Source organism: Clytia hemisphaerica, unplaced genomic scaffold (assembly GCF_902728285.1).
Source record: "Clytia hemisphaerica strain Z4C2 unplaced genomic scaffold, Clytia hemisphaerica genome assembly, whole genome shotgun sequence".
Taxonomy (NCBI): Eukaryota; Metazoa; Cnidaria; class Hydrozoa; order Leptothecata; family Clytiidae; genus Clytia; species Clytia hemisphaerica.
The window spans coordinates 969,540-983,011 of record NW_027103394.1 but is presented as its reverse complement, the minus strand read 5'-3'; the positions used below and the strand labels follow the sequence as shown (position 1 = coordinate 983,011).

At 34.4% G+C, this 13,472-nt stretch overlaps 1 protein-coding gene across 1 annotated transcript in view; it reads right to left on the bottom strand.

Annotated features, from left to right (window-relative positions):
• The window catches only part of LOC136824905 (zinc finger CCHC domain-containing protein 24-like), a 31,551-nt gene extending 21,438 nt beyond the window's left edge, over window positions 1–10,113 (bottom strand). The window contains exons 1-2 of the mRNA XM_067080882.1: window positions 10,036–10,113; window positions 121–346 (exon numbers count right to left, since the gene is read on the bottom strand). Of these exons, the coding sequence (XP_066936983.1) occupies window positions 121–234 (114 nt within the window). The 5' untranslated portion in view covers window positions 235–346; window positions 10,036–10,113. The remainder of the gene's footprint in view (window positions 1–120; window positions 347–10,035) is intronic.
• Between the last annotated feature and the right edge of the window lie 3,359 nt (window positions 10,114–13,472).

Here is a 13,472-nt window from a genome sequence, read left to right as displayed (position 1 = left end):
GGGCTGCAAGGGGCCCCTGCAAGTGTCATAACGTTTAAGGTTTGATATTTGAAATAGATTAGTAGTAAAAATGAATGATGAACGGCGGTTTTAAAAGTTTAAATCAAATAAAAGACTTACCATTTTCTCTTGTCTTTGAGGAGAAGTTGTTGATGGTGCATTGAAAAGATATTTATTCAAGTCATGCTCAGGACCAAGCTCGTCAAAAAATTTCCTGATAAAATTCGGATTCATTTTCTTCAAGATTCAAAATTACAGATATGCTCAACTCCAAATACCCAATATATAAGTACTTTTCAGTCCAATTCTTGCAAGTGCCCTTAGTCGAGTATTTTTTGGTGATTCTCTAAAAACAAAACACAGAAATTAAGCAAAAATACATCAGATGTTGTAGTGAGTAGTTTAATAGAAGCACAAAAAAACCTTACCCATTTTCAAAAAATTCAGAATCTAAAATATACTTTTTAAAAGGCTCTGAACTTCGTAATCTTCACATAAAAGTTTTACTAAAGCTTTTAAGATACAGTTGGCATTCTTTTGGTAATTTGACGTTCAACTATTTAGTACGCTCCATTATTCGATAGTATTGAAAGCCATCATCAACAAGAAACTCTCATAAACGACGTTCTACTCTTTGATACGCTCCCTTATTCGACGTTCTACTATTCGATACGCTCCATTATTCGATAATATTGAAATTTACCGTCAGCAAAAACTCTCATAAACGACACTCTACTATTCGACATGCTTCCTTATTCAATGAAAATTCACTAGCCTTGAAAATCGAATTGGAGAACCTCGACTGCATCAGATATATATTTTCTTCCTAATGTCACACTATGTAGGATTTTATAACTGTTTTTACACGTTTGAGCTTAGACGTTGTTTATTGAGCTTACGTGAGAGGTTAATCATAAAATTATGGTATTAGACACTGCTTTCTCAAGCAAACATTGACTATCCCTTCAAGGCTTGTTTCTGCATGTTGTGTATCAATTTTGTCATTGGTATTTCATGATGATGAACTGTTAGTTTTGGTTTGGAATATTACGCTTCGAAAAGTTATACTTTCTTGCTCAATTACTGCTCCGAAGACTATTATTGACGCAAAAGATTTATTGATTACAGTAAACTCTCGCTTATTTTAACTTCTGTTGTTCGAGTATTTTTATAACTCAAACTTGTTTTCAGTCCCCGTCAAGGAGAAACCACTTGTTGCAGGGTCGGATACAGAGGGAGGCTATAACCAATGGAGGAGAGTGAACTTTATTATCGTATTACCTTATATGGAATATAATTACCCTCCATGAATAAGAAAGCCTACCTCCTGTATCCGACCCTTAATAGTACTTTCTCCAATTAGAATCTCTCTGTTATTCGAACTAATAACATTCCCTTTTCGAATTCGAATTAGCAAAAGTCGACTGTAATTTGTTTCATCATTGTTTCGTTGCCCGGGGGGGGGGGGGGTTTAAGGTAAATGGCCTACCATACGTGCTGTCCTTAAGGGTATATTTTCCAAGCTTCCCAAAGTGCACAAGGGTCAATATCAGCAAAGATGATTCTTTAATCTCAATTTCTTTCTTTTTGATTATATTTATAATATTTTATATATTTATAACTGATCTAAAACTTCTAACACGAAATCCTTTTGCTCTGAATTCGTCTGTTAACATATTTCAAAATCATTTTATTTTATTATTTATACACTTGACGCTCTCTAATTCGACGTTCTATTATTCGATATGCTCCATTATTCGATAATATTGAAAGCCTACCTCAACAATAAACTCCCATAAACGACGCTCCTTTATTCGATAAGCTCCCTTATTTGATGAAAATCCAATTCCCTTTGAAAATAGATGTAGAGAGCAACTCTAATTCATCACAAGTAACACACAACAAAAACGCCAAAACAAATCGAAAATTAAAAAGACAAGATGGCAGCATTCCATTATTTCATATGACGACAAAAAGCTTAACCTTTCGATTGGGTGTATAGCAGTTGAGTCGATCTTCATGAAAGAGAAAGACCGATCAATTAATTGTATAAGTCTCTTTAATGACCGAACGCCGTCCATTAATTTTGTATCTAAATCATCAATTCTAAATCTAATCTTCATTTTAAACCACAAACAAGAATTACGGTAGTGGGAAATTTCTTCCGTATAATTCCGTACAAAAGCAAGTTCATGTGAGGATATGAGCCCTCCACATTGGTGAATGGGTCCAACTCCTTACGAAGTAGGAATTCCTCCTTTTTAAAGTCGGAATGCCTAGTGCTGTCCTGACACCGCTGGTTTCGTGCACGCGAGACAGAGATACCCCCCCCCCATGATGCAGAGTGAAAAGTCGATGGTTGACGCACAAAATTTTCCTGGGTGAGAAAATCATTCACGTTATAAGGTGTGAAATATACTTTTCCCACCCTGGTGATTTACTCAATTTTTCTTGTGATACAAATGATCTTGATAAATCAGATCGTAAACAAGAGATATCGAAATTCGTAAAAGTAGCTATTGTCTAATCGCAGCCTATCAAACACGAATATATACAATAGTGAAAATTAACCCTGCACTACCTATTCTAGAAAAATCGAAAGTTATTCAAGTATTTCTTATGTCATTTGTTTCATTTTTTCAACTAGACAGCAAAAAAATTCAATCTTGCTACAATGTTGTTGAGGATATATTTGTGATTTCCTTAAAAATGCTCAAAATTGATTCTTTTGATTGATTGATTACACTCAGTCAGCCAATACTAAATACTACAATTCTTTTATAAGAACCAGTAGATTTTTGATGAAGCTCGGCTGTTATTATTTTTTTAAACTTTGAGCCTCAAATTGTTCTTATCCTGTTCTTATTTTTAGGGTGAAATTAAGTTATTTCAGGCTTTATACCCAATTTTTACTACTTTGACCCCTAATTGCTTGAAATGGAGTAATACCAGCCTCGGAATTGTTCTTAAATTATTCTTATTTTTAGGCAATTTTGAGCCTCATTGTTCTCATAAATTTTTTCTTGTGAAAAAAAGAATGTATCTTAAGATATCCTGGCGGAGGAAGTTATTCCGATAACTTCGCTAAAGAAATCCAAAAATGGACATTTTTTGAAAAACAATGTAGCTTCATTATATAAATACTCTTAAGTAGCTGAATGATCGGCTATTGGATTGGAGTTAATTGTTTGGCAGTAAATTCATACAACATACTAAATCTTTGTAATTGAGATATACATGTTTTTTTCTAAGAACAAACTATGTAAGAACATAAGGCTTCGATGACCAAGATGTTAAGGAAGTTAAGAACATTTAAGGCTTAACGGTCTCTAAAACACCCGATTTCTTAAGAAAATAGACAACAATACTCAAATAATGGCAAAAATAAGAACATGTTAAGAACATTTTTAGACTTAAAACTAAAAAAGTTAAGAACATCCGAATAGGCTTTAAGATTTTTGAATGTTCCTAATAAAAAAAGACGTGTAGATAGATTGCCATTTGTGACTATTATATGTAGAAGTTTGACGTCACCATTCTAATTTAACAGGAATTCTTGACATATGAAGTGTCATTTTGACCTTGATAAATATTTTTCAAAAGTTCCAATCAAATCAAATTCAAAAAAAGTTTCGAAGAAAGATTTTTGACAAAAGTAATCTGATAAAAAAACCTTGCGTCAAAATTGTAGGAAATTAGCCAAACGTTCATGAGATCCTCTGGTAATTTCAAAATAAAAAAGCAATGATAAAAAGTCCGAACTAGTCATACGTCGATAAAAAATCCCAAAAAACGTCGAAATTCAAAATTGAATGAAATAAGGCATGTCCTAATGTCCCCTGAGATGATTTAAAAATAATGATGAAAAAATTATAATAAAAATCCAAAATGCGTCAAAAATAAAATCTTGTCAACTCTAACTCAAAATTGATCGAAATTAGCCAGCTCCTCAATAACTATAAACTAACTGTCCTCTGATGATTTTAAAATGTAAAAAAAATAATGATAAAAAAATCAAATCAAATTCAATGAAAACATTTGGATAAAAAAAAAAGAACATCTGGAAAAGATTTTTGACAAAAACAATCTGACGAAAAACCAAACGTCTTCACCACAAAGTGAACCATCTGAATCTCATAAAATCTTAAACATATTTGAACTTATAACACTATTATTAATGATATTTCTCTCTCTATCGTTTTTTCTTTCTTCTCGTCAATTTTCATGACTGATGGTTCTGCTCCATAGAGCGAATCGATCCGCAGTCACCGAACCAATCCTTATAAAGGAGTTCTGTGTTGTCGAATCACAAACAGTATTCATAAGAACAATTTTATAAGAACTAGTTGTCAAAGTAAAGATTTTTCCTCTGAGACGGAAAATGGATTCACACAGCAAATTAGCATATATTCTTGAAATGTTGATGAATTATGCAGATATTTAAATGCAATAGCGTCTTTATATTTTTTTCCAAAAAAACTATAAAGAAACTGAAAATGGAATTTGACTTAAATCGAAAAACAATCTATAGACTCAGATTTAGAAGAATTGCTACTGCAGGTAACGACTTAAAGCAGCCAATATCAATCCCTAAATAAGAAATCTTAGGTGCATTGAGAAAACATGAAGAACGTCCAAGTCTGAACAGATCGAAAAAACAAGAACTAAGCCAAACCGCATCCAAATTGTGGTTCTTCTTATAAAACAGGGATGTATACACGTTTCTTTATAAGAACATCCAAAATCTTTGAAGCCTTGACTTTTTGAACCTAAAAATGCTCCTAACATGTTCTTATTTTCATCATTTAGTGCGAGCATTTTTGTTCATTTTTCTAAGAAATCAGGTGTCCGCAATAAGCCTTAAAACGTTCTTAACTTGTTCTTAATAATTTAGCCATCGAAACCTTATGTTCTTATATAGTTTGTTCTTATAAAGCAAGGGTGTATAAAATGTACAATAAATGAAAGATTTCATAAAAATAACAATCAATCTCATAGGATATTTTAGCCTTTTTGACTGATTGTTTTGATTTCATGGTGTTTCGATAATATTATCATTTGAACATCATATCGGTGTTTAGATACACCCTAGAATGGTTGAGCCCTTAAGACCTTTTATCCTTCTGAAAAGGGAAGCGTGGAGTAGGGCCGGATTCAGAGTCTGTTGGCTAATGTAATATACAATGTGTCAAGAAAAAAAGCGGGACAGATGAGCCCTTAAGACCTTTAATCCTTCTGAAAAGGGAAGCGCGGAGCAGGGCCGGATTCAGAGTCTGTTGGCAAATATATCCAATGTGTCAAGAAAAAATGCGGGAAATATGAGCCCTTAAGACCTTTTCTCATTTATCTCTCTGAAAAGGGAACCTGTTTGGCGATGACAATGTGGCCGGGAAAAAGAAGAAATGATTTTATACTTATCAAATTATTTTTGGTATAAAATGCAGTAAACTTTCGCTTATTCGAACTTCTATTAATCGAATCTTTCTATAATTCAAACTTGTTTAAAGTCCGCCGTCTTAAAATACTTTATATGATTCAAATTCCTCTGTAATTCAGAAAAAATAAGATTCCCCATTCGAATTCGAATAAGCAAGAATCAACCTATCTATCATTTGGTCAAATTGAATCTAGAATCTCCAAAATACGGAAGATTTTATGAATTTCCCCTACGAATCACACTGCATTGAAGGTACTTTAAATTGAATCCGATTTTTGAATCCGATTGGGGCTTGCTATACCTTAACTCGTCATTTTCATATTACATAAGGAATCTATTTTCTTCCAGGTTAATAATAAGATTGAAGTAGGGAGACAGAAATTGGTATATATACAGTACATAATTGGTTAAACTTTCAAAATTGGATCGAATCGAGTCCCTCTTTCAATGACTGATTTTCAATGTCGGTGTTGGATAGTTAATCAATCAAACATTTGATTACAATCTATATTTTCATTTCAGATCAATATTTTTCTTTCACTATACTGTAATGTTTTGATTCTAAACTTTACAACTTCAGAGAGAGTTTTCATAGTGTTTGATTATATTTTATTTCCTACTTTGAAAAACTGAGATTGGAGTTGTTCAAATTGTCAGATTGTCAGATTAATTCTTATACACGTTTTTTTATAAGAACAAACTATATAAGAGCAAGTTAAGAACATCCGAAGGCTTCTAAATTTTTAGATGTTCTTATAAAAAAATATACGTAGTCAATCCAAAGGTTCATAAAAGCTAAAAGTTGTTTGTGCTACACTTTGTTTATAAGAACCAGTTAATTGTTGAGACTCGGCTGTTCTTATTTTCGGTACTTTGTGAGTCGAATTGATCTTATCCTATTCTTATTTTAGCCACTCCTAAAATTCTTGAAATTCAGCAATTCCAGCTTATCCTTAGTTTATTCTCATTTTCTTGGCATTTTTGAGTCTCACTTCATTCCCTGTTACACGCTTTTTTTTAAGAACAAACTATATAAGAACATAAGGCTTCGATTGCCAAAATGCTAAGAACAAGTTAAAGAACATTTCAAGGCTTTTGTGGACTCGAAAACAACCGATTTTTTAGGAAAATGGGTTAAAAAAGGTCACAAAATGGAGAAAATAAGAACATTTTAAGAACATTTTTAGGCTTAAATCTGAAAAACTGAAGAAGATCCCAAAGCTAAAAATTTTTGAGTGTTCTTATAAAAGAAGTGGTGCATTGGACAATTCATTTCCGCTTCCAGTCCGCCAGTCAAATAAAGCAAACATTCAAGAATCATCTCTCAGGACTGAAATCCTAAAAAACAAATTTGCTAAAACTGTTTAATTGATTACCTGCTTGTGCTAAACAAATTGTTATATTGGTCCGGGAGAGTGTTATTTACTGAGTAATTTTCACTTCATTTAAAAGACTAAAGACCTTACTTTTCCGTTAAAACTGTGCTAAGTCGATATTTCCGTTGGTACATTAAAAGTAGGATACGGGCCATCTCAAATGTGGTTTTAAGAGTCTTGTTTTCCCATTTCAATACATTTCACTAGATTGAGCCCCTCCCAGCTGGCGGCACATAACGTTGTTTCAACGTTTATCTAACGCTCACAACGTCCATATAACGTTAAATGAACGTTGAAACAACAAAATCACGCAATAGACGATATCGGCTTTACATGAAAACTCAGATTTGACCCCCGAGAATTCCGCCTAGTGCTTTGTGCGGGAAAATTTCACCGTGAACTTTTTTCCGTACAAAGCATTGTGGGTAATTCTCGGGGGTCAAATCTGAGTTTTCATGTAAAGCCGATATCGTCTATTGCTTTTTATCGAAATTCACACAATGTCTGTTTCACGCAGCTTTTTAAAAATTTCCACGCAATCACGCAAACCGCTGGGGGGGGTGGGGACATTATTCAACGAGCACATCGAAGAAAATGATTCAATTTCCTCCATCCAAAATTGAATTTCTTCTTGGGTCAATCAAATGTAAAAGAACCAAACTATCAAACAATCCATGAATGTCACCTCCAAAAAGTCACCACACCATTGTCTGGACACAATGTATATAAAAATAGTTAACAATAACCAACGTCTTCAAATTTCATTAGACGTATATAAGTATATATGACAAATTCAAAAACAATCAGAGAGGAGAAAAATATTTGAAAGTAAAGTGATAGTGGTCGGAATATGAGAATCTGATAGGTTTTCGTTATATAGATGGAATGAAATTGATAGCTACGTTATTATAATGAGAGGTGTCAATATAACGAACATGTTACCCTTTCTTGCACGAAATATTGTAATATAGTCCCAGTATATAATGGTTAAGTCTCCGGTGGGGGGGGGGTACTTGGGCAAGATGGGTGCCAGGTATGCGCGAGCCATAAAGGTCCTTTTTTCACAGTCTCTCAGCAGGGGTACAAATTTTCTATTTTTGGCTCGGACATACCCGTCAACTCGCAAGCCTAGTACCCCCCCTCCTCGGGGTTAAGCCTCGAGGTCTAGACTAAGATGAATGAAGGAATGAGACACACTTTAGTCTCAGATGTATTAGAACATCCATACTATGTATATTGAAAGGTCTATTGGATTTGAGAAGGAAAGACACAATGCTTTTGAGCATTTCTAGACGGAATGAGATCGATGGTCATATTATGACGAGAGGTGTCAAAAACGAACACTGTCTTTCCTTCTTGCACGAAACTTTCAAGGAAACGGAACAGTTTTACAATCATGTCTAAGTCAATTGGTGAGATTTTTTAGCCATGGGTTTAAATGAAGAAGATAAAGGCAAAAGAGAGGAATTCAAACTGTATAGTTCCCAACATTAAAGTAGCTATTCTAAAGTGGATGAAAGTCTGATAGGTTTTCGTTGTAAAGATGGAATGAAATTGCGATAGCTAACATTATGATGAGAGAGGTGTCAAAAAACGAACATATTGTAATACAGTATAATGGTTTAGCTTAAAACTCTAGTCCAAGATGAACAGAATATCACAAAGTCTGGCTAATAGATATTATGATACCCATTTAAACTGTTTAATCATCAAAATCGACTTCCCTAAATAGTAAATAGGATTCCCAGGTAAAGATCAACCCAAATTAACTTTTTAAGTGTACCTCAAACCCGGGGGGGGGGGACTCGGTTTTGAAAACGACCATACGTTCGGCCAAAAATTAGGTCTCTAAAATCGGACCCTTGTCAGGGCAAATTTTTTTGAAATTTCTCAAATTTTACCTCACAATTTGGTATTTTATCAAATTTTACACCCTTACAGTGCACTTTTTCTCACTTGCTTAAAAATCAACCCTTACAGTGCACTTTCCAAAGTCCAAAAATCCTACCCTTAAGGGCCGCACGTCCGGTAGGTCACTTACCTGGAGTGCCCCCCCCCCCGGGACCTCAAAACACAAAAAAGGTTGAAATTTAAAACAAATACCCCTAAAAAATCCATATTAATTTCAGTTATTCAGCCTTGACACAAAATGACACAGCACGAAAAGAGTAATGTAGGGGTGGGCATGTAGATCTTGTTGATGAAGACAGAAACCTCAAAAAGAAAATGGTTAACAGCTGAACACAAAACCAGCAAAAGTTATCCCCAAGAGAAAACATACTGCAGAATCAATGGTAAAGATAAGTAAAGGTTTTGTTTTTAAATAAGAGTGATATCGTTTGCTTACTCATTAATTTTAATTCACAAGCTTTTTCACATTGGATTGACACAGATGTGGAGCAAGATTGGTCAGAAAGAGGAAAAGAAAAACAATTTTTTGCTTATATCAGCATAATATAACAATAGGCAGACACTGTCCTGATATAAAATATGTGTCTGATATGAAACGGGAACACTTATGTAAAAATAAAGCCTTTAAGGGAAAACAGAAAAACACAAACAAAAAATTACAACATATCCAACAACACCAGCAACCAAAAAAAAAACATTTTTTAATGAACATCGTTTTCTCATTATCGGTCAGTAAGTATTACACCGGTAATATTGAGGTCAATAAATTACGAAAGAAAAGAAAAACTCAAGAATGAAAACCAGAAGTCGTTTAACAAAACACATTTTCTTTATAAGAAAACTCTCAGGAAAGTTTACAAATATATCTATTGTGCAATTTAGTTTGAGTGCAACTCAGTGCCGTAGCAACCGGGGGGAAAGGGGGGCTATGCCCCACCCCAATAATTTTTTCAAAAATGGTTATTTTGCAAAATGAAAAGTTTTTCTTTTTTAATTTGTAATAATTGTCACAATTGAGTGCATTTTCAAGCAATCTAGAGCTCAAATTTTCAAAATTTCCCCCCTCGGGCCTAACCATGGTTAGCCCTCGCGGTGTCATTAAACTTCAGCCCCCCGCCCAATATGGAAATGCTTCCTACGGCACTGCAACTACAAAAGATAGGTTGAGACCACGATGATGATTCAACATTCATGTAGTCGTAATTATGAAGTATCTGCGACCGACAAATCGGTACACCCCCTCCAAACGTAGCCGAATGTTCTACCTGTTCTACGCCTTTCTTGTAAAAAATATGAAGGTTCTATACTCACAGTTCTTGAATCAGTAACAACTTCTTCCAATTTAAAAGGTGATACAACGACCCACAAAATAGATACGAACAAATCGACCAACACCAAAGATAAGTAACACCAAAACGTATAATCGCTCGTCTCGCAAAGCTGCCGTGTTCTATGATGAAGAATCGGCGTAGATTTTAGTTTGACGAATGATAAATTTTCTTTTGGCGGGGATTTAATTTAGTGATTCTTGCAAAAAACTTGCCAAATTCAACCCCCGTCAAAATTAATGTAAGTTACTCTCGGGCACCTTGTAAGCTTCTCCCATTCGCCTTCTTACTAAAAATCTTTTGATAACCTCCCACCTCTGAGTATTAAAATTGCATCAAATCTTGTTTTTTTAACCCAATCGCGAAATCTTATTTCAGTCTACCTTTTCCAGCCTCTAATACTCACCCAGCTGGCACAAAACGTTGTTTCAACGTTCATCTAACGTTATATGGACGTTGTGAACGTTAAATAAACGTCGAAAAAACGTTGCGTGCCAGCCTCTAATACTCAGCTCTGCTTAATTGAGCAATAGCGATACAGAGCCGTCAATATTTAACATGGAAAGCCCAGTAATGTAGGTATTTAGACAGTCTTTAATTTATTCTATTTCACGGGGTCAACTGCCAGCTTGCTCAGCTAAATAAGAACTGAACTGAAGGGGCTAAGATTTGAACCAAATATAAGTTGCATGTAAGACCCTAGATTCATAATTCTTCAAATATTTTTTAAGCGTCGGACAGATTTTGACTGAAACGTACTATATCGGGGAAAATTTCGTCGGTGAAAATTTTCGTCGGTGAAAATTTTCGTCGGGGAAAAATTCGTCACTTGCTGGTAGTTGGTAAACGCATTAAGGCCGGGGAAAATTTTCGTCGGGTAAAATATATTCATCACTTGTCCAAAATTTCGTCACTTTTCCCCGACGAAGTTTTCCCCGACAAAGTATTCATCATTAGAATGCCAGATCTTTATGAAAAGAAACTGAGTGGATTTTTTCGATCATTTAATCATTATTCGGCGATGACATAACAGATTCATACCTCACAGCTTCCCAATTGGCATACAACGTCAAACAACGTCCATTTGACATTCATAGTCTTCAAATAACGTTAGATGTACGTTAAAACAACGTTGTGTGCTAGCTGGATTCCTTGATTCTAATTTTGCTTTAAAGATTTACATACAGATGACTTTCTATAATTCGATCTTTAAAGGACCAAACAGTTTCCTTGAATTAAGGAAAGATTCGAATCATAGAGAGTAAACCAATCCCCGCCGAGGGGAGCAACATTTTAGTTCGAATTATAGAAAATTTCGGGAAATAGAAATTTGATATAGTTGTATAGAAAGAATTTCAGTAGCATAAATTAACGTGAAAATAGCGTTCTGTATCACCTTAGAAACACTGTAAAGAGTCGAATCAGAGAAAAATTCGAATAATAGAAGGTACATAAACCACTTTCTCGCTAAGGGGATTACAGAAAAATGATACTGTATTCGAACAACGGAGGTTGAGTGTCGACTGTATATTGAGTTGCTTATAAAGAATAGCATAGAGGATCGGCTGTTGAGTGTTGCTTATAAAAAAGGAGAAAAAATTGGCTACTGTCTATAAATCATTATTGTAGCCCAAAAATAAAAAGGTTATCTCTCAAAACCAACATTTCTATCAATAGATAATACACGTTTTTTATAAGAACAAAATATGTAAGAATAACGTAAGGCTTCTATGGCCAAAATACTAAGAATAAGCTAAGAACATCTTAGGGCTTTGCGGAAGAAAAAACTATATAAGAACATAAGGCTTCGTTGTTAAGAACATGTTAAGAACATTTCAAGACACCAGATTTCTTAGGAAAATGGATAAAAAAGTCACGAAATGAGAACATGTTAAAAACATTTTTAGGCTTAAAACTTAAAATAAGAACATTCGAAGACTTGAAAGTTTTTGGATGTTCTTATAGGACATGTACAATGTTTTCCTTAGCAAAGTAATTGCGAACAATAAAAGTGATTAAGATGGAATTTCCATTGATTAGGATGTTAATTAGTTACTGTATGTGCTTAGTAACAATGTGTTGATAGATTTATTAAACACATTTTTGATTTGCTAAACCAGCTAAAAGGAAGCGATGGAAGCGATGGATCAGTTGTCTCATTCATCTACGAAGTCCGAGTCCGAAACATATCGGGAAAAATCAAAATATAATAGCCATATAAGAAGTTATATAACTATATAAGAATATGAGGTTTCGACCCGTAAGTAGGTCCAGTAAGGGTTGAAATGGGCAAAAATGAGAGGAAGTGCACTCTAAGGATGTAGTAGGTGAGAAATGGACGTTTTCCGGGCAAAATATTTTGAAGATGTTGCTTTAAAATGAAATCGTAAGAATCGATTGGCTAAATTTTCTCTACACCGTAAGGGTCCGATTTCAGAGGCCTAATTTTGGGCCACACATACGGTCGAGTGCCCCCTGAAACTTTAAGTTTACCCGAAAATTAATTATGGCGTCTATAGTTGCGGGTTCGCAAGAAGTCAACAAGCTCATACTCAAACAATTTCATACTAGCCATAACTTTCATTAAGGTGTCACCGCAGCAAAACGAACACATGGAGTTGAATTTGCGTTCAAAAGGAATGATCTTAGCCCTACAGTAATTTTTGTTAAGAGTGACCTCTCATCTGAGACAAAATTCTTTCAAATGCTAACAAATGTGTCAAGGGAGTGATTTATAGTCTACTTAGAGTGACATCCGTGCCTTGTCTTACACGTTTTTTATAAGAATAATTTCATAAGAATACGAGGCTGAAATTTGGCTAAAACCTAAGAACAAATTAAGAAGAATCTGAACCTCAGATTTCAGAAATTACTGAGAAGTACATGTTCCCATTTTACTTAATATTGACATTTAAGGCTGAAAAACTCATATAAATTTAAGAGCAGCCCAACCAGAATCGTATGGCTTACTGGTTTTTCCTATAAAAAGCGTATATATCTGGAGATATACTAATGTAGATTTACTAATATACACGTTTAGCAACATAACTGTTCCCGTAGAGCAATATTTTTAACCTATGAAGAGTGCTTAATAACTACTTGTGGTATAAAAAGGAAATTTCCCAGAAAAGGGAATTTCCTTAGATTCATTTAACTCTCCAGGGATAAGAAAAAGACAAACTGACATTTCAAAATGAGTAATCAGATCAAAATAACTCCGGAAAAGTCTTTTTGATGATGATAAAACAATAGAAAGATCGTAAGATAAGAATGCTACCGTTAAGCGGAACTAAAATACTGAAAAACGCAACGCAAAATTATGAGATGTTTGCCCAACTTCCTTATGCGTGTGAAGCTATGAATGCCATCCTCAGAAGCTTTAGGCTTCCTGCGGTGGCAATAATATACATTTAGAGGATA